General features: G+C 35.8%; 1 protein-coding gene across 4 annotated transcripts in view; it reads right to left on the reverse strand.

The window, feature by feature from the left end:
* Window positions 1–22,805, reverse strand: part of LRBA (LPS responsive beige-like anchor protein) — a 367,939-nt gene that overhangs the window by 258,168 nt on the left and 86,966 nt on the right. For 3 of the 4 annotated variants that reach the window (XM_030947122.1, XM_030947120.1, XM_030947125.1), the window contains 4 exons: window positions 19,260–19,393; window positions 11,104–11,182; window positions 10,709–10,842; window positions 8,475–8,536 (listed from right to left, as the gene is read on the reverse strand). In XM_030947122.1, the coding sequence (XP_030802982.1) occupies window positions 8,475–8,536; window positions 10,709–10,842; window positions 11,104–11,182; window positions 19,260–19,393 (409 nt within the window). The remainder of the gene's footprint in view (window positions 1–8,474; window positions 8,537–10,708; window positions 10,843–11,103; window positions 11,183–19,259; window positions 19,394–22,805) is intronic. The other variant, XM_030947121.1, reaches the window with a different exon arrangement.

Here is a 22,805-nt window from a genome sequence, read left to right on the forward strand (position 1 = left end):
ATTTCAAAGAATAGTTTTGTGGTTTGTAACCCTATCTTTTATCCATTTCCCTACCAAAAGCCTGCAAGACATATTGAATCCTTCAACCAGAATTCCAAGAAACAATGCTTCTTATCACTCCAAACAAAAATGTCACAGCTTTACTACACCTGTACCTCTCTACACACTTTCTTAGTCTAATATATAGAACCCATCTTGACTTTCTTTCATACTTCAAAACCACAAAGCTCAAAATTCCTTCCCAGAAAGCAGATGCATAGCATAAACCAAAATACACTAGTTTTTGCTCATCTTAAAACCTCACATTGTACATTTCATCTCCAAACTGGAGAATGAGTAAACCCTTAAAATATCCTCCTAGACCAAGCATAATGGAAAGATATAGAGATATAGGGCAAACATATTTTTACCACTGAGACCACCACCTGTCAGGCTACAACTACCAAGTTCTTCTTGCATCACTAAGTAAAGAATAGGTCACTTATTATTCGTGCAGTATTGGCAAAAAATTCTCAATACATCCAATCTATTTTCATGCTTAAGGCAAAAACAAAAGTTAAAAACTTCTTTGATTTCTATTACTAAGCAAACTGTCAGTATACATCTATTCATTCACAGCATATTGTTTCTTGCACGAGTCTATCACAATAATGTTTTTAAAATTTAGCCACTGTTGGACACAGACATTTTAAATAACCTATCTATAAGCCATACTAAAAGCACAATATTCCTGAAGCCAGCAGTTACACCTAAGAGAAAAAACAGATCTGAAGTGCAGTAAAGTCTGAACCTTAGCAATTTTAAGAATAGGAGTTTGAAAGAAACTCCTCCTTAAACATACTAGGGTGCTCTCCAAGCAATTCCATGGAACTCAACAGGCAATTAAACTCTCAAACAATTTAGAAAGCAACAGGAAATCAGAGTGGGGATGAAGTTCTTACAGACTGGCTTTGCATTATCATGGGGTTTCACACAGAAAATATTACAATAATCTAGTTCTGGAGAGACAAAACCTACATATTGCTTAAGTCAAAGAACAAAAAAATACATGCAGCTAATTTAAATGTAATTTCAACATTCTCCAGTTCAAAGGAAAGGTTTTCCCAGCTGTTTCCATTTATTTCAATCTTACCAGATTTGCACTTCAGACAGTTATCTACCAATCTGATCTTCAGTTTCAGACACTTCAAATGTATAAGACAGTTCAATGAAGCAAGTAGCAAATATCCATAGCACATGTAATCCATTTGTAATTATCCCAAGTACTCCACTCAGCGACAAATACCAAGCATGAAAGTTGTCAACAGACGTTTTCAGCACCCAAACTGAAATCCTCAGATTTCAGAGATGGAAGAAAACCTCACACTCAGGAAGGAAAGAAGTTACACTATGCATAAACCCCCAGATATATCAGTGTAAGGGAGAACCCAGGTGTTTTAGAGAACAGATTTGGAAACGTAACCTTCTGTTTTGTTAGAGGGAGACTTACTGACACGACAGAATCTGAAATCCAAGCACCAAAGGACCACATTTAAGGAGTCTGGATTCCACAGCCAGTGCCCACCCACACCTTCCAGGATTTTCATTCACATTCTCCCAAGTTAATCCTACTGACCACTAGCCAAACAGCTCACTGTGTGTATATCAAGTGTCTTGCAATGCAGGAGAATGCAGAAATCCTGCATCACAACAAATAAAAGGAAATGGCTATTGAGGACAAACAGATGAATCACAATGTTGCTTTTACAAATTGAGAGAGCCTAATTTGTTTCAAAACTGGACTCTTCTACACGACTGCTGAATGCCCTTAAGCTCCTGGACTATTAGCTACTTTGTGATGATTTGTTGAAACTTTTCAGACACATGATTTTACCTGGTGATAATAATTGTTACCCAAAACATTAATTGAACTTAAATCTCTTCTGCTCCAGGAGAATACTTTGATAGCATGGCCCCTGGATACTGTGAGATCTACCTTCTCCTCTCCCTGGCTTCCCATCTTCTGTAGATTAAAACATACGTTGCAGGGGAAAAAAATTTTTTGAGGAGAAAACAGTTTATAATGTAAAGTCTTTTCACTGAAAATATCAGAAATAACACTATACATAAAGCTCAACAGACATTTCCCAATTACTTTCCATCCAGCTGCATCCTAAAAAAGGTTAGGACGAATATCTTCCATGTTGTTTTCCAGTTACAAAGATCATGTAGTATTTGTTACTAAATTACACTAGAAACATCCCTACTGCTGTTTGCATAACAATCATTAACATGCTTGGCAATCCTATGTTTTCAAATGCTAGGATTTACAATTTCATTAATGTGCCTGGATCCACTTGGTGTGAAGCACATCCGAGCAGCTTAAGAATAAAGATAGTCCACAGTAGAGTAAGATGATCTTGGATATTCTCCCTTCCACAGCTACCTCATCTCTACAAAAAGCTAGGCTAGTAAATATTCTTCCAATCTTCAAATACTTCAAATGAGCACAAACAATAAAATTTTTCAAAAAATTTAAAATATTTTTAAAAAGAAGACAAAAGTGCATTATAAAGTTTCTGGCACAACATTTCATGGAAAGTTAGTAATATAAGGCACAAGGCAAACACCTATGGGCATGATTCATGCAAAATCTTCCCCTAAACTTCTTAATTTAGACACTGGTAAGTTCTTTTTTCAATTTTTGTGTGTTAAGATCTAAATCATTTTCGTTTGCCTGATAAAGCTATGTGTTTCTTATCATTTTATCATAAAAGCAATCTATCACTGAAGCTTTTTAACTCAAGTACAGCTGCATTAATCTTCGATACAGACTAAGATCCTATTGGCAGAAGTTCGCACTGTATAAAAAGAAAACCTTTCCACTCCTGGTATCTTCTAAATGGCTTTTAAAAGGAAACTAGAGCATGTATTACAGTTGATAAAAAAATCACCTGACAGCTTACAAAATCTACCCTTTATGCCAAAGCACACATATATATATATATTTTGACCACATAGCTAAAGGATTAGCAAACTCTTTTAAAACTTATTTTCAGCTGTTATAACAAAGTGATTAGATGGAAGAAAATTATTGTGATTAAAACATGATCATCTAATATTTGAGGCACATAAAAAGTATTCCAACAGCATTTATTCTCTTCATATCTCAACCAGGATATTGCTAAAGAGATTCCATGAATCTGCTGAGTTCAGCTGCCATGGTATCACAGTGACATTGGTCTTTAGATAACCCATAGTCAATTCAATTAAAACTTCATAGCAATCACTGCAGTTATCCATCACATCAAATTGCACTTAAAAGTAAATTAGGAACCAGCGCAGATCAACAGCATCAGCATAATGTGTTCTCTAAACCAACACTGAAAACCTGCCATCTTCTACATCCACTAAAATCTCCAAGCAATTCAAAGGCTTGCCACATTTTAGAACACACTGCAGAAATCCACTCCTGAGGTAATGAACTTGGATCACTGATGCAAAATTATTTTTCAGAGCAGAGGATACTCATAAAAGCCTGAAGATCCCACTGCATTCCACAAACACTTAAGCAATGGGGTGGAAGAGGAAGGAGGCTGTGGAAAAATTCTGCTGAAAAAATCCAACTTCTATTGCTCTTCCTTAGGGAAAATCATGGAATCATACTGTTTGTATGTACGGGTACATGGAACATGTTGGTATTGCTCAATTAACATTCCTTATCACAGTAAGAGAGATGAAACTACCAAGATGCTGCTCGTGCAAGGGATGCACGCTGACTTCTTTATGAGCACCAGAATCTACCAGCAAAGGGATTTGGTAGAATATGAAGTAGCATGCTAAAGAAATACCTGTGGCAAAAATGTCACCTCTTAACCAGTGACAAGTAAGTTAGACATGAAAAAAGAAAAAGAAAAATGAAAGCAAGCTGAAGACTTTGCCTATAAGAGCAGTAAGACCAACTTTTACAGTGTAATTTTTTTCTGTCTTAATACTACTAATCAGCCTCTGCCGTATTTTTTTAAATGCACATGCAAACCTCCAAAAACTGTCAGAGCTGCACATGACATGTTCAACCACGATTATATTTCACTGGGCATTATGAGGAAATGCTATCTCTGCACACGAAAAATAACTGGCATATTAGGGTTTATGCTTCCCTCTTCCATCTCCCCATGGAAGCAATACTTTATCAAGGTCCACTATACATCTAATAGTTATGGTTATGCAGTTATATTGCAGTATATCATTATTATTTTCAGAAGATAAAATATTTAGCAATTAAATGGACTGAAATGTTGGTATTGGTTTTACATACATTATCAGCTACCAAGAATGTGCCTTTAGTCCTTTTGAAAAAACACGGGATAGAGGAAAAAGGAACCAAGAATCAGAATACCTTGAACAAGCACATGGGGTGCATGTGTGGGCAGTGGTGGTTGAGGGATCATACAAGTTGTTGCAGTATTCATTTTCAGTTGTAACTCTTAAATAGGTTGGGTGCCATTCCATCAATTTTAGGAAATAATCCAAGAGCTGAACAGTGTTGAATCAGACAGTGTAAGTTTATTTTGCAGTCTAGAACATTTAGATTCAGTAGAAAAATGCTCTTAAGTAGAAGATGAAGCTGAGAAGAGCCACCTAATCAGTTCTCTAACACAAACTCCACTGATGATTCAGTCAATTGACTACAGAAAGTAGCATCTCTCAAGTGCCAGAAATTCTGTAAATCCAAAGGCATCAAGGAAAATTACAGAACCTATCTCGCCTATTTGGTACCTTTTTAACTTGGAGCTACAATAATCAGACAAATGCTTCATGCATGTGAGCAAGAGATAAATATTTTTAATCCCTTCATGAGAGAGGAGGGAAGACCACAGTCTACACTCATGTATTTCAAAAAAATATCTGACAAAGGAAAGGAAGCACAGTAGCATTTATGCTTTACGGACATGCACTCAATTCATCCATGCTGCTTTGAGTTTTAGGCACAGAGAGAGCGCCCTTCTGTATGAAAATGGTTTCTTCAGGGGTGACATCAGTTTCCCCGAAAGAAGTCTTGACTCACAACTGCGTGTGAGCACCTCCAACATCCTAATGTCACTCATTTAAGATGGGAGAACAGAAAGAGAACTTCTCTCTTTGGGCTGGTTTAATTACCCCGACAGGATGCCAGACCAGACGAGACGGTGCTTCCAGGTTCACTGTACTGTATGCATTTCTGATAAATGGGAAAAGAATAGATGACCTGGCAGAAGGCTCAGACAATAACATGTGATTTACAGGACATGAATGCAGCTACTATAAGATTTATCTGACAGCCCTCTCCGATAGTGGACTGTTGAGTATCCGATGGAATGATTTCTAGTCTGGAAAGTCTGCTACTGAGTAGCCATACACATTATTTATTTATTAGATGTTTTGGGTTGAAACCATTTTTAAATGATGCACTTCACAATGCTCAGCCATAAATTTAGTTTTAAACCCTAGAAGGGAGGTAGTGTTATTGGAATGTGTGTCAGACTGAATTAGGATGAGCAACACTACGCTTTTATAAAGTGGCCTTGAATGCAACGTCAATTCCTTCAAAAATGATATTAATGTCAAATAAGCAGGACCACTTTGCAGTAATATTAAATGAAGGATTCTTTATGTTTTGATAGATTTATAGAAATGTAAGTACACACACACAGACACGTCTCAAAATGTAGCGTGTCTATCAAAAAACACAACTGTTTTTGTCTTAGAAAAAGCCTTTTGTCTGTGTCTCAAACCACCTGTTTCTCTTTTTACCTTGTGTTAAACAGAAAGCAATATATCAACATGCAAACACAAAAACATTAAATAAGGGTCTTTTTCCATATGCCTAAATATATGAGTTTTAAATGAGGAAAGAAATTAACCAGGTGTCACAAATAGTTTCAGAGAATTGTACCTCTTGAATTTTTTAAAAAATTACTTCACCCATTAAAGAGCTGTATTTTCACAATTTTATGAAAAAATGGTAGGATATTATTCCATTTTCCACTTCTGCGGAAGAGAAATATAATTCGGCCACAGATCTAAATGAACATCAGAAAAATGTCAGGTGCTTCAGAAAAACAATCCAAGTATTTACATCATATCTACAATGTTTAAAATGAATTTTGAGAAGAGGTTATCATAAAAAGCACCAAAGATTAATCAGAGCAATCTTTCAATTTCATAAAACGATGGCTGACAAATTTGTGAAGTTTTAAATCAAATTTGCAGATACTTACTTCATAACTATGCCACATTATTTATGTGATTAAAAACTGGTTTTTGACCTGATCTTTTGATCTTTGGCACTGCATCCTCTCCATCTCCTCTTAAAAATTAATTAAAATTTTAGCAAAAGGATATAACTTCATTTGCCACCCTATCTTGCAGGGGAAAAAAAGAAAATAAAAAGAAGGGGGAAAAAAAGGAAAAAATCAATCAAGCTCAACCCCATCTCCTCCCAGTATCTGTAAAATGTCGGCTTGAAATTCAATTTCATATCTCTCAACCTTTCATGTAGCAAAAGACAGTTCACTTCTTAACAAAATAAATCACTTCTGTGATTGCCATGCTGACCTCTTTGAATTAGGAAAATTCAAAGTGAAAAATGTAATTATCACCCCAGAACAATCTGTATACATCTGGAGCTAATTTTAGATTCATTTCTCACATCATTTTTCATATTCTGCCAAAAATTACAGCTGCTATGTAACTTTAAAAAGACTTTGAGGTCTTTGTGACTTTATTGGTTTATTTCTACTACTCCACAAAGAACCACCTCAGCCTGTGCAACTTGCACTGCTAAGCAATCACAGTAGCTTCAATTTGATTAGATTAGCATTAAGTGGCATTGTGACACATATGACAAATAGGTGCATTAGAGCACATCATTTATTCCTTATCCTTTCCACTTCCCAAAACCAAACAAGTGACGTACAGTACAGAGCACAACATGATTTTAAGAAAGATTAGATTACCTTACCCAAAAAAGGGGAAAGGTCAAGCACTAATTATTGATACAAGCAGCCTGGATACCAAAAACTAATTTTTCTAAATGGCAATACCAGTTGTAAGACACATATTTAATACTTGGATTAGTTTTTACTTTAACATATTCCTGAATGAACAGTAAAATTTGTTATATCGATTTCTCAGTAGCAAAGATTCTTTTATAATTTAAGTCAGCTGCAAGTTCATATTCTAGAACTTGTGAACAATGTTCACTTCCAGTACTGCCATATGTAAAATAATGTCTAAATTCCAAAAGTTCCATAAGGAATATTAAATTCCTTTCAGGGTAAAACGATAGCATATTTCCTGAGGAAGATGCAAAACTAGATGAGCAAAGTTCTGGTTACATTCATTAATAATAACCTCACTGGAAAACATAACTACTCTTCACTAGTTCATTGTAAAATCTATTAGGTGTAATCTCCAGAAGTAATTGTTCTTATTGCACTTTATTGACAACGTAGACTATCGATTTTTCACACCTTCTATGATTCTTTCATTTGTATTCATGAAATGTCTATCAGCACACTCTAAATAAATTTGGCAATATAGGCACTAAAACGAATAAATCGATGTGAAGAAACATTAATTTTGCATTATCCTTATTCGTCAGGCAAGCAAACCATAGGGGTTGTAAATGAAGGTCAAAGGTTCTGAAATGGGTCAGAACCCTTGACCTCTAGACCAATACCATTCCCATTAAAAAAGGCTATTTTAAAGTTTTAAGTAGGGGAATTTACTACCAGAAAGGTATAATTTTAAGGCACCAAAAGAAAGGCTCAATAAAAACAAAGGCTCAATAAAAACAGTCTTCCATTTAATTACCAAAAAAAAAAAAAAAAAGGCAAGAAACCCCCCAAAAATCCAATTAATAAAGCATACATAATTTTAAGAAAGTTCCTTAGGCTCTGTCTCTTTTTTGAACCACAGGAACAGGCAGTTCTCAAGTTCTTACATATCTAAAATCACTTTGCCTTTAAGAATGTGGAATGTCCCAAGCTGATGACAACCAGGGTTGGTTTCTTAAATTTTTCTCAAATCCTTAGTACTTGTCAAATCAATTAGGAATGACAGGGTTTTAAAAGTATTTATCACTCATTTCATAACCTCTACACAAAAGGAAAAATTCTATTTATCCCAGAGGATTCAGCATGTCAAGATGCAGGAATCAATCAGTTTCTTTAACTTTAATATTATATTGATCCTATCTTATCTTACAAAAATGACAGCACAGAATTTCGTAGGCACACCATCTTCAAGGTTATGTAAATGATCAATAGCAAGGAAACAAAAACCCACTTGAGTAGACACAATTACAATTTTTTTTAATCAAAAGGTCTTGTACATTATCTTTTAACCTATTACACATGAAACTAAATTAAAAGCAAAATTTAGAGTAAAATTTTATCTGTAATTTCCATTGTGTTCAGACAGATCAATTTCAGACATTACTTAAACCTCACCTGAGAGCAAAGGAGCATCACCAGCTCCACAACTGAACTGCTTGATTTCATGCACACAAGACCTACAAAAGGAAAAAAAAAGGATACATAAATGCATGCTCTTATGGCACCAGCTATTAACACAAACTGTTTTGAAGTGCAATAGATTTGAGGCATTTTGACAAACAAAAGAAAACTGAAATTTTTATGCCACTTCCAGTTCAATTTTGTTCTCTATCTGCACAAAATACAAGTACGTATGTGAGAAGGAAATCATAAATTCCATGCCTTCCATCTAAAAGAAGCAGCTAATAGTAATTCTTACCCCCATTACTCAGTTTCATAAATGTTTGTATGTCAAAATGATCAGAAGTGTGGTTAACATATGTTATATTAATCCACTGTATCTACATTTTGCTATTTCTCGAAGGATTGGGTCATTATATATGCAGAGAAGGGAAATGGCTTTATGACCTCTGCTTTCTCCATGACGCGTTCTCCTTTCAGCCCCCAGCTATCAATCAAGTTTCCATTTTGTTTCATGGCAGCAGACATCCCAAACACTCTTATTAGTACTTTGACCCTTAACCCCACACTAAACCTAAGCAGAAGTGCAAGCAGTAACCTATTATATATTTTCAGTTTTTTACAAACTAATTTGAGTATTATTATGTGTATTCGCATTTTGGTTGGGGTTTGTCTATAACTGGGGTTTAGAACCAAAAATTGGTTTCATGTGTTCATTTTTGTCCAGACAGTTCATACACTCCCAGTGATTATCCTGCTTTTTCTTTGCTCATCCAATCTATGCAATACTCATCTATCCATCTATATAACTATACTACAGTCAAAACACTTTGAACCAGAGTCTCTTTTATCTTCACAAATAAAGCTTTGAGAAAAACTGCTTTTCTGGTTTTTCTTATGAAATGAATGAAATAAATTTGTTCACAAGGCAGCTTCCATTAAAATGTTTCTCAGCTAAAATGATGCCCAAATGCATAAACAAAAGTAGAATCTAATCTTTTTGAGTCTCAAAGAAAGCAATTCATACATTTTTTCCTTCCATTTCTTCTTACTTCAAAAGGTAAGCAAGCTAAACTCCTAAACTAAGCAACTTTAATTTGTGAAATTTAATGAAGTCTCAATTTTGATATCAGCAGTCCTCAGTGAAACACTTAGCAGCATTTGACACTCTAACTGTGTTTCTGACAATGCTCATATTCAGCTCTTCAAACAGGATGACTGTCCTAATCCAAGAAACAAGTAGTTTCAAAAATATTCTTAAAAGAACTTTAATTCCCTAAGAAGAAACTAGATTTGTTAGTGCAAACAGTTCAAGTTAAGCAACCAAGGAATTCTATCATGAGTGCACTTATCACGGGAAGCTGCAGCAAGCTCATCTTGTCACATCTTCAACAGGACAAAATCTGAAAATGTCACTCTGAAAAGCAGTGGACAAAGCAATATGACACAGTCAAATTTTGAGAAAATTGAAAAACTGGTGTTGCACTGCTAAATTCAGTCTTCCAATAAACACAATTTTTTTAACTGAGGACATTAATGGCTGCATTGCAGAACTGAGCATCATTTTTAAGCAGAGAGAAACCCACCAGTAGAAAGAAAACATCATCATATCAATCTCGACCATTTCATGCCAATCTTCCACCAGGAAGAGCTATGATCACTGCTGTGCACAGGAATCCCCATCTTCTCAGATGTGCCAGAGAATCCTCCTCCATACTGACAAGGATTCCTCTTACCTGCATGACTCCCTTCCAATAAGAAACCAAAAAGCCAGGAGCAGACTCGTGTGTGAGAGAGGCAGCAGAACACACTCCACTGACATAGTTCCCAAGAACACTTCAGTTCCAACATCCTCGTAAAAGTGACAGGTCTTGTACCCAACTCGCTACACTATACACTTTACTGTGTATCAAAGAGTTGACCCTGACACCAAAATTTCTCTTAAAGCTTACAAAACACATTTTTTGTGTACAACAGCTTCTATGGGACAAATGGCCAGGAGAGTCGGAAAACAAAGGAAGATGGACACAAAGAGGTAGCAGAGATGGCAAAGATGAGGAGTCAGTGACAATGACCTCAGAAGGTTAAAGACAGAAGAAACAAGAGGCAGTGAAATCCAGTGGACAGCACTGTTTGGGAAGGCAAGAAGAAAGTTCCTAAATCATGAAATTTTTAGTCTCCAAGGCAACAAAGAACACAAAACCCCCCTTTTTTAAATGGAAACTTACTTGTACCTTCTATCAGCAACTCCTGCCCATGGCTACCCAAAAGAGTCCGAGAAAGAAAGGGAGCAAAATCCACAAAAATCTCTCTCAGCAGTGGGGCAGCTTTTTCCAAAGCATGCTCAAGCCTGTCTGTAATACTAGTAAAGAGATACTTGTGATTAGCAATAAAAGAAGGAAGTTACTGGAATTTTGTAAAAAGAAATACAGATTTTGACAATGTTTAAGTGATATACATGTATAAGAAGGAATTAATCCAACACTCAGTATTTACCCAAACATTCATTAGTTATTGAAAATCAGCAAAAGGACATTCTTAAGTTATGTGGTATCAGAATACCAATTGCAATATCAATAACATGAGCTGCAACACAGCTGTTCAGATCAACTGGAGAAGTTACCTCATATTGGAGGCAGAATCCTCAGGCACTGAAGAAACTGCAGGAACAGATGGCAATTTTGAATTAGATGATCCTCTTCCTACAAGAGAAAGTAATAATAAACAAATTATATAAGAAAACATTCCAAGGATTAGAAAAGCAGACCAGAAACTAAAGCTTTGAGTTCTCAGAAACCATGGTTTTTACATGTTGTGTGAGGACTAGGTGAACTCTGTTCACCACTTTGTACCTCAAATATTTTTTTCCATAGGAGTCCTATTTACTGGCATTCATATTTACCAGGTATGCCATGGCAAGTTTTTTAAATGTTGCTTTAGCATGTACAGAAATTAATTCAAGGAAGCATTGTAGTTTGTTTTGTGAAGGAAGTCAAATTAGGCTGCAGTGATTCCTTCTGGTTTTATAAGCCAGGATCCTCCCTGAACAATTTTAGTAACACTTACAACCCTAGAAATGAATACAAACAATGTCTTACACCTTTACTATGTCTATAATATGCTAATATATATAATAATACTAATATATAATAATATACAGCCAAATGGTAATGTTTTAAAACCACCTATTTTGGTTAGTGGAAATGTTCACCTAATTTCAAGTAACTTGCACAGAAAACCCTTAGTATTTTTGTCTGAAATTGAAATATATATTTGAGTCAGAATCATGCAGAAAACAATGAGTGGGTATTTTCAACAGCCAAGTTTAAATTTTTGCAAAACTGAGACTCTGACAGAGGCAGCTATGATAAAATTTTCCATTGCACTGCCGGCGTCATTAGCATGATGGCAGTGGTATAACCTCATTTATGAGTTATTAACTTTGCCACATCAATTATTCAAAGGCTGATAGGGAAGACTGGGTCATTTATGTATCCTACACTTACAGAAAAAAAGCAGTTGTGTTATGTCAAATTGACACTACATGGCTCTCATCAGCACAGGAGGAATCTGTAAATATTAAATTCTGCTGCTCAGTATATAGAGAAATACAACCTCCCCATACTGCAGTATGGATTGGTATTAGCAATGATGAACAGGGGGCAAGCAAGACAGCCAGAGACTTCACAGATATTTTCTGCCAGGATAGGAATGGTGACTCACAAATCTTACACTGCATTCCAAGCTATAGAGAGGAATGAATCTTAGCAGACAGGTTTCTGTGCATTTCCCAGGAGCATGACTGCTCCCAGTCCATCTGCAATCCTATCTCTTTCCACCCCGAGACCCTGTCCTATTCTCTTTTCTCTCACCTTGCCAGTTACAGACTTTTATGCTGCTGGAAAGGAGTGGAGGAAAAAAAAAAGGAAAAGAAGCCTGAAAAAAGAGAGTTCAATCATTTTAGTTCTCACACCTATCTTAGCAAAGGAGTTACCCTTCTTAGAACTGTAACTATAGAAAAATTCCTGATGGTCCCACCTACAATGGAGTTTGTTACTTCAGTTCAATGCAACCTGTCTGGAAATTAGCTGCTGAGATCTTGAAACTATCTACCAAAATGTCAACTGAAACTTTTCAAAGATTTTCAACTTGAATCAAGTGAAACAGAATTAGAAAGAGATGGCTAACATAGATCCCTGAGATAGTGAATTTATTTCTCCCATCAAATTTCAAACTTCTGCTCCAAAACTCTGGAAACACAGAGCTTCCTACAAAAAACATCAAGGATTCTGGTGGGTGAGGGTTTTTTGTTTTTCTATCCAGAGAAGGTAGTTTTCTCCAGTCTTGTTTAAAGGCAGCACAGGAACTAATAAAATAAATTAGAATATCACAAACGGGAGAAGTTTTGCTCTCATTTCTTTCGCTTTCTTCAGAGATAGGAGATATCTTTGTGAATGTGATTCATTTTTGTTCTTCATAAATTCAACCTGAAGCTCTTATGCTGACTGCTGTATAGGTATGATAGAATCAGAATGAAAGTGAGTGGGCCATACAGAATGAAGGATAAGAAAGTGGTGAACAAAGTGTTAGCTGAAAGCAAAATGAAATGTGAATCTTCTGGGCACTGTATCCTAAATAATTTCTCTAATAAAGACCAACCAAATATATATTCCTGAAAGTCTCAAGGTGATGGCAAGATTTTGTAAATGTTCTCAGTATTTTCGTGGATGCAATTCCATTTTTTTAACAGCTAGTTTTCCACAGTCAAACGACCAAAAAGTATTTTGGCTACTCCCAACAGAAAAGCTGTCAAATGATGTGCTGAAAATTAGAACACAGCCTCCTGCACAGAAAAACAAAGCCTACATAAGGCAACAAAGCCACATGATTCAATGGTTTGTCAGATAATTTTGTAGCTGCCAAGTTTCTTTCCCTTTTAATTAAGACTTCAAAACTATGTCATTTGTCATGAGAATTTTTCTATTTAAATAATTTGACTAGAATACCCAGCTTTCTCCCCAACATCCCTATTCTCATTTAACAAGTCCCTGTAACTTGAAAATATTCCAAAGTCCACGTGTCCAAAAGGTGATTTATAGGCACACACTACCCATAAATGGAAATCAGCACACTGATCTGGGTAGTCCAACACAGTACCAAACTGAAATGGTACACAAAGCCTTCTAAATAAGAAAGTCCTCAACACACAGGTTGTGGAAGCAGTATGTCTTGATACAGAAATGCTCACATGTGTTCTACCACATCTAAAATCTGACACCAGTAATCCACTACTCACTGGGTGTGGTTATATAGTCAATACTATATACAACCAAAATCCTACCCTATTAAAGCAAAGATTATCAGGAGAAAATAAGACTTAACAGTGAAGCATAACAGCATGATTTTTTAAATTAAACAAGACAAAAATAATTCTGCAGAGTATTTGGGCCGGCAGCAAAACAACTGAAGGAAAAAAATTAGGGAAAAAATAAAATCAAAGGAAACATCTGCAAGGATAATGAGAGGGCTTAACAGCCATCACGAGGCTAGTAAAGAAACGTACTCTCAGCCTAGGGTAACTTGGCTTTATTGTTGTTTGTTTTATTTTGTTGGGATGGGTTGGGGCTTTTTTAGTTTTCCATTTTGTCAACAAAACTGGTAAAAATACTTTGAGTGAGAGGTAAAGGAAATCACTGACAGCACAGGACATGATTATTTTTTCTTTAAGATATATAAAAAACCTGCACAAAACAGATTAGGTATAAATGTAAAACACTGTGAAATTTTAAGTAAATATCAACTTTTTAAAATACACATAACAGAAAAAGCACTGATAATTTGAATTTAACAAAGCATAAGGAAGGCATCTATATAAACTGATATTCTTTTTGAAGATTACATAAGGATATTTATGGTCTGAATTTCTTCATGCTTATCAACACCTAAAACCACATTCCAAACTCAGATATTTTTTCACTAAAAAGGGGTGAATCTCAGATTTATCCCAGCAGAGAATTTCAGGGTTCTTTCAATAGGATTAGGCACAGTGATTTTTGCACGCAGGTTTTGTTTTGTGAAGGTACATTTTTTACTTTATTTAACTCAGGGGTAGCTTTTTATTACACTTTTTTTCTGCTTTTAGTAAAAAAATGAAAATACTTCAGTTGCATATTTTCATCCACAACACACATGTGGGTAAGTTCAGTAGCTACTTCAAACATGTGGAACTAAACTGACTTATCTCTTCCTTATCCTTTCACTGATAAACTGGCTCCTTCAAACTGACAGTTTTACAGACATTTGCAAGAACATAAAAGAAAATGCAAATAGATCATCTGTCTAGCACCCTTACAGTGAAACCTTATTGTTTATTCAAGGTCCCCAAGGGTCTAAACAAACAGTGTCTCAAGCAATAAAATATTGTTAAAAAACTCTCTGTGCAAGATCCTCCTTTTGCACATACACTTACAAAGTGCACTTGGCAATGCACAAGCAGTACATGATAATTTACTTTGTGAGGAGATGGAGATGAAGTATAAAAAACCCCAGAGCTGAATTAAATAACCATATCTCTTATTTTTGTACAACAGACCTTCCCTACATAAATGCACCAGTGCCCTTGGTGGAGGAGGTATCTAGTAAAATAATGAGCTCATTCTGGGGCTGGAAGTGCACAATGCAAGACTACAATGAAAGGTTTTACAAGCTAATATAAGGGATCTGTTACATAAACACATCTGTAGGCTAAACCAAAACAGATTTTTATCAAACAACGGTGAAAACTTCTCTTAAGAGAAGCGGCTTTAAAACAGTTTTTATACTAACACAGTATCAAGCCATTTCCTTGGCATATCATCAGGATCTGAGGTTTTTTAAAGTGTCATTCTGCTTTGGTAACTAGCTTTCAACTACTGTCACTGTTAAGTTGGAATTCTCTTTGAAATAATTACTATAATCCAGTGTGCTTGAACAACCTCTGCACTGATGGTAACTCACTTCATGATCATTTTTCTTACTTTAGCTTGTCTCCTGTTAATTTATTTTATTGCATGACTTCAAGTTCATTTTCACCTATGTACAAAAATCAATGAATACCATTTATCTTTGCAAAACAAGCCAACTGCCACAGAAAATTTACATTTTCCTATGTATTGGACTAGAATTTAGGAGTCACAACTCTGTTTTTACCCACTGTTACTGCTTATCCTGGTGTTTCTTCCAAGCATTCACTTCCTTTGTCACTTCACCCTTTGACATGGCCTTGTTTACAACTTCACAATTTGGGAACAGCTTGTCCAGAGAAGAAAATATCCTGTAACTAACTGTGTGTGGCTCAGAGGCAAAACAAGTGAAACTCAAAGAACTTCAAGTAGAAAGGGGAGGAGGCAGGCAACAGAAAGTGAGTGGAACTTCCCAGCGTTTTTCTACATTCAGAATGTCAGTAAGGACAAGAGACAATTCATTCCTGCTTCCCTCAGAATTTTTACATCCCCTCTTCATAAAAATCATATTTGAGCAACCATTTGGAAACCAAATAGTGAAAGCCTCAAGACTGAATTAAGGGCATTAATAAAACACATGTGAAATCCTTCAAGAACATAAACAGAGAAACTCAGAGCATCAAAGAAAACAGTGGGAGTGCAAACTGCAAAACATTTTAAAAAATTCTCACCACTTCAGAACATAGTGACTGTTATGGAAACATTTAAAAGGAAAATTGACCAAAAAAACATACAGGCTTCCTGCTGGCATGTTCACAATAGCTCAGGCAGCTCTACCAAGTCCTGCCTGTCCAAATGTTAGTCTTGTCTTAGCAGTAGCCCTTCCTGAACACAGCATGTGTAAAACCTCTGCGTCACTTCACACATTCAGCCTGTGAGACAACCCAAGGAAGGAACAACTCCAGTGAATTCACCCTTCTTTACATTACTGCTAGCAGAAATGCTCTTTTGTTCAATACCACCCTTGGTAGTAGGCATTGAATGATTAGCTCAAGATGGGCCTCCAGGTTTATCTTCTCCACTCATTTCCAAGATTCCAGTAAACCAAAAACCCAAATACCAGTCATCAGCAACAGACTGATGGGAAACTTCAGATCACAAGGGGCACATTTGTGCTCAGGAAAAGCTTTCTGTGCTATGAAATATTCTGCAGATTGAATGAGTAAAGGCGAAGAAACTTATGCAAAACGCCGGAGTGTCTGAGGCCCAAACATCTTTTCCTCTCTTTTGAAGTATCAGAGGAACAGAGTGAGCTTAGATGGTTCTTTCCAATCCATCAACACTCTGTATTTGGTAGGCCAAGATTTGTCACAATCTGTGTGATATGGGAGCACCTAAGCATCAAATATCTGAGATGCTCACAACCCGTGTGCTACAGTCAAGATGCAAACTCCAGGAAAAATTTTTGGGAAGGAGCCTGATGAATTCTGAGTACACACAAATGGCAGCGGAGGCATCTGGAACCACACAGAGTGATATTTCAACAGAAATCCTCCCTTGACCAAGCAATTCTGACATCACATCTACGGGTGGAAGATGATCACATACTATGTAACACTTATTCCCAAATTGAGTCTTTCTACAAATTACTATTAGAACACTATCACCTAGTATTTAATCCTATTTCAATGTCTGCATACCACTTTCACCCCTGTTTTACACTAAATCTGCTCAAGTCTTCATCATGAAGCAATATGTGTTCATATATTTTACATGCTATATATTATATACATTAAAATAAATTATCTATATAATTTAAATACATATTATTATTACATTTAGTATATAATTATATGTTATCAATTTTTTATATTTATCAAACAAATGTATATAAAACTCATTTAAAAAAAAAATGAGATGTGGTTTTTAATATAGGAATAATGTTTAACAGCTTTCATATCAAACATGAAGTAGCTCCAAATTTATATTCACTACATAAGCCCCTACCTAATCTCAGACTTTTTTTAAAAAAAGGTTTGATTTATTTCTTAATTGCAAAAGTTAACAGACTTATAATGAGTGGTAGCTGGAAAAAATGAGAACAATGTAGATTCTCTGCTGCATGAAACTAAAAATAAGTGAAAGAATATGTGATTTGTATGCAGAGGAAAATTGTACTAATTATATTTTTGTTTTATAGGGAGCTTGCTTATTACTACTTCCATCTTCTAATAAAAAACAAATTAAGGCCTTATAGAGAATTTGATTTCAAACTGAAATGTGTACAATTTACATGAGCAACATTAAATGTAAACCACTCCAACTCTGCAAGATTTTTGTTTCCATGCCATTATTTTACAAAGGAAAAAAGGAACTGTCTCATGTTTTAATCTGCTTAAGGCATGATTTCATTTATCCCTTTACTTTTTCTTTTAATTAATTATATTGCCAATCAAAACATGTCTATTTTTAATCCTGATTAGTTTCTTTTATGTATATCAATTCAGATTACATGTCCAATTTTTGCCAAAACTCCCAGACATGATGGAAGTCACACAGTTACAAACTGCATTAGTATTGTTTATTGTCTGGATTTCTCATACATTCTACAGGCACAGGAGCACTTACTTTTTTCCTCTATACGTTCCTAAAAGATGACTAAATCTGAAAATCAATGTTCATCTGTTTTGTTTTTATTAAAAGCAAGTGAATATCTACTTCAGAAATAGTATTAATTAAGCCTGCAATGAAGCTGGGTTAATCAGACTTTAACAAATTAGGAATTATTTTAAACAATTTCAATGTAGGTGACATTTCAGTATTTTTAAAACAGATTAGCTGCTCAGAGCCAATCTTCCCCAGAGAATTGTGATGTTTCAAAACACAACTAATTCCACTACTTCAAATATTACTCCTACGCTAATATAATGCTACCTCCTGCAGTTTTGGTGGCAATGGATTGTCCCTTTCACAAAGAGTAAGAACCTACTATATTTCAACAGCTCTTCTTTTCCTTTAAAATGACGGGAACAATGCCTTTTTGATTCTCCCAAGAAATGGAATGGGCAGTTGAAGATGGGAACAAATACCTTCCAGACACACAAGCAGAGAGGACATGTAACAGACCACATTTTTTTCCCCAATTCTTGCAGTTTGCATGTACGTTCACAAAACCAGGAAGCAAGAAACTCAAACATTGAAAAAAAACACCAATAATCAGGCACAGCTTGAGATTTCCTTGATTAAGATCCAAATCACTTCTAAGTCTTGAAGTCAAACTTCATGGGCACAAAGATCCTACACAGCCTTGTGATTCAGACATGGCTAAGTGGAAAAGCATGGCTTTGACATATCATTTAAGGTTAAACATCATTTATCTCACACAGAACAACCGGAGAGACCAAGGGTTCAAAGGAACACTTGCTTATAAACAACCTACTCCATTTTGTCCCCACTGAAAAAACTGTCCAAAGCAATTGGTCTAGCATCAACACTGAATTTGACCTCAGGCTAAACCTATTGGAAACACTTGCCTATAATTTCCAGTTCTACTTAGCACTAACACATATACTTGGTCAAACACCCCAGAATTCATAAATAAGCTTATACTTTACATTATTAAGTTGTAATAAAAAATAGTCTTTAGAACACACTATCTTTATACTACACATAAGTTAATACAGTATGACTGATCTATCAAAACAGTAAGAAATCTTGAAATTAAGACAAATATTGCTCAAACAGTTGCATTTGTTGCAACATTAGGTGAATGGGGATGGAAATAGAAGCAACAGAAAAAGTGTTTGTATTAAGATTGCTTAATTTAACCCTTACTTACCAGGAGATTCTCCTGACAAATCTGGGGCTTGGGCTGAATCTAAAGAAGAAACCACACTGACAGCATTTGTAGGAGCACCAATAGCAGCTGTAGAAGAGGAAATACTTGATTTCTTCGTTGGTACAACAACACTCCTAGGTGAAGATAAAAAGTTAGTAAATTATACTGCATGTGAAGGCTCACGCTACTCTGATCCTTTTTTATGCATCTAGCACTTTCACTACCATGTCCTGCAAAAGTTCCTTTGCTTCCCTACTTTATTTTTCAATCATCTTTTTTAGGCAACCTTAACCTGAGGACACTTCACTTGTTGATGGTACACTTTTTTATGCTACACTTTAATATCTCATCCACTTTCACAGAACCCCTGACTAAAAGCACTAAGTTAGAAGATCACCAGGATAAGGGTTCAGCAACAAGGCTTTTCTTTGCACTCAGTTTGCCCAAGATTTGGCTTTAAACTTCAGGCAACTGTTTACAAAAGATGCGGCAGTATTCAACTTCAAGGTGAATTATCAACACTGAAGGATGCATTGACATCCTTCAGTCTTTTACTCCAGGTATTCTAATGCAGAACAGAAGACTGACTGAAGAAGGTCATACCATAGCTAAAAACATCCTAACACATCTGCAGGCACATACAAATGCTCACACGTATCAAAAATACAGCGAAGGCATGAATTTAAGTATATCTTGCCAATCAAGTTTTATTTATATAACAAATCAAAACATTCCTTGGAGTTGAGAGAGAACCTCCATATTTTATACAAGCTAAATGTCAGGCCTTATAGTCAGCATTAAAGACTGCATCAGAGGAAAAGATACAAAGTGACAAGTTAGGCACGGAAATTTATCTGACACTTATCTGACACGTTACAAAGACATGTATTTATGCTATACCAATTTCAATTAAACTGTAGTACTTCATTCCAAATACCTAAAAGGCCTTGTTAAGCATACGTTAAAGGCATTTTTAATTGCAAGTTAGCTCCATAAACATGCAAAACCCCAGCTAATGAGGTAAAGAGTACAGCTGATATATAATGTACTCCCACTGCAGCGCTTACTTTTAATTACCTGGTGTTAACCATAAGCTGAAGATCTTCAACATTCAATTTATTTAATCACATCTTTTGTTGACAGTAATACAACTACACACTGAAAGTATTCCCTTAATAGCTTTAAAATATTCATTTTCTAAATAAAGTAACTCAGAAACTTGACCTAAATTCAGGTATGAGAACAACCAAAGAAGTTCTTTCAAATATTTCTAAAACAGTTCTTGCTGGAATGGGGAAAGGAGGACTGTATTTGAGTTCCTTCTTCAGTCACAGGATGTCAAAGGATGTCACAGAAGCTAGCCCATGTTACAGATTAAATCAGCCCTCCTCAATGGCCAGAGTAGGCAGGCACCATACTTGGAGGCAGTATATGTCATATCATTATAGGGGTGACTGCTAATGTTAACTAGTCACTAAAAAAATAGAAGCAACAACACCTGAGCCCCAAGTCAAGATATTGTGCCTAAACCATGAATTTTGCTCGTATGTTCATGTCTGTTTCCCTGAAACATGAACAATGGGCTAAGAAATAGGTCCTATATTTAGAGTGCTTTTAAAATTATTGTCACATTATCAATTAATTTTGCACCATGCACGTATAATAAGGGGGTCTCTCACTCAAGATTCTGTGATGACATTCACAGCCTGGAAATTGCTCCTACTATTCTATAGCACACATCCAAACCCCTGGAAGGGGTTAGGAAATGAATACAAGTTTACAGAGTACAAATACACCCACATACAGTAAACTTTGGGACATTTTTCCAATCTTCAGCACTGAAGCCCAGGTACATTCCTTTAGTGATTTTAAGTCCTTTCACTCTACACATATCCAATGCAAGAAATACTAATCAATAATATTAAACCTAAAAATGTATAACTTCTAATTATAAATACGTGTCTATTCAGGTGGACCCCATAAGACCTTGGTGCATGATCTGGAAAAATTTCTTTGCACACCAAGTTACAGAAATAATCATCCATTTGCTGTTAACTAATACAGACACAATTATATTGGATATAATACATTGGATTTAGGAGAATATTTAATGACAAATTTTGGTGCACATATAGATGGAAGTTGTGCACACATAGGTTGAGTCTGTTCAAAAACATAAAATTCATGTAAATAATTTTAAATTGGAAAACATCAAATTACCTTGAGGGTAAAAGCAAATCCTTTAGAGAAGTTTTCTGTTTCCAGGGCTAATAGTCAATCAGAATTCTCTCAAAAACATCAAATCAGAATGGGTATGTCCTCTGAATGCCTATGAATGTTCTGGTTTTACTCTCTGACTCTACTAAGAGCCCCAGGAACTACAGGTGGTTCCTGGGTGGTATTTAAGTCATAAAGAACACACCAGAGCCACACTGTAAAAAATAAAATACATACGTGACAGAATTTTGACCAAATTCAATATTAGAAAATACCTATTACAGATGAAAATCAAGAAATTATCATGCTGGAAGCATCAAGAAGGGGTTTTAGAAGAGCTTCAGCACTACTAAAGCAGCTCCTCACAGGGCAAGTGACAGTTCTGGAACTGCACAGGAGCAAAGACACCTGGCATGGAGCAAGGATGGCCATGTGCAGACAGAGCTGTTACCTTAGCAGTGCTCATCTGCAGCCAGCAATGAGGGAGGCAAAAGAAATCCCAGCTCCAACAGCCGTCTGGCACAACACTACAGATTATCATCCCTTCCTGTAAACCCCCACTGACCTTTGGTGTGCCAAAGTAGAGCTGCACTCAGGGAGTAGTTTCAGCAAGTTGTCACAGTCTCTACAGCTACCCAAGGAGAGGTGCATTCAAGTAAAGGAATTAAGACTTTTTTGAGGTTTTTCCCCCTGGACTGCAATAGAGAGCAGTAAATGACCAGAACAGTCCCTTCTGCCTTTTCAGATCTTTTGTCTATCTCCTCACCTTCCAAACTGTACAAGTTTGGGAATACATGTATAGCTGCTACTGTAACTTTCAGGAACTCACTCTACATGAAGTATACTAAAAAGTATACTAAAAGTATACTAAAATAGTATACTTTAGTACACTAAAAAAGGAACTATATTCTAACACCCACTTCCAGTATAATTTTCAGCATCTAGCAACAGCATTCACTACAAGAAAGATACTCAGATTACCAGCACCAGAAATCTGGCACTTATTCTATTCACAGCTGTAAAGCAGAGCTGCTGCTTTTATTTTTTTTTAATTACCCAATATCATTCCTATTGCTTTGATTCAAGGGATAACAATGAATAACTACAGGGATCAGACTTTGAAATATAAGAGAACATGCTACCTTATAAACAGGACACAGGGAAATGCCTGAGTGTTCCAGTGTCACCACATGCTTTGAACAAGAGACACCAACTCTCACAAACTTTTCTGAGAGATACACACTGGTTATTATACCCCACTGAAACAAAACCTCTAGCTTTTAGCTAAAGAATAAGACTTCAACAAATCTACTTCATAAATTCAACAGC

Source organism: Camarhynchus parvulus, chromosome 4 (genome assembly GCF_901933205.1).
Source record: "Camarhynchus parvulus chromosome 4, STF_HiC, whole genome shotgun sequence".
Lineage (NCBI taxonomy): Eukaryota > Metazoa > Chordata > Aves > Passeriformes > Thraupidae > Camarhynchus > Camarhynchus parvulus.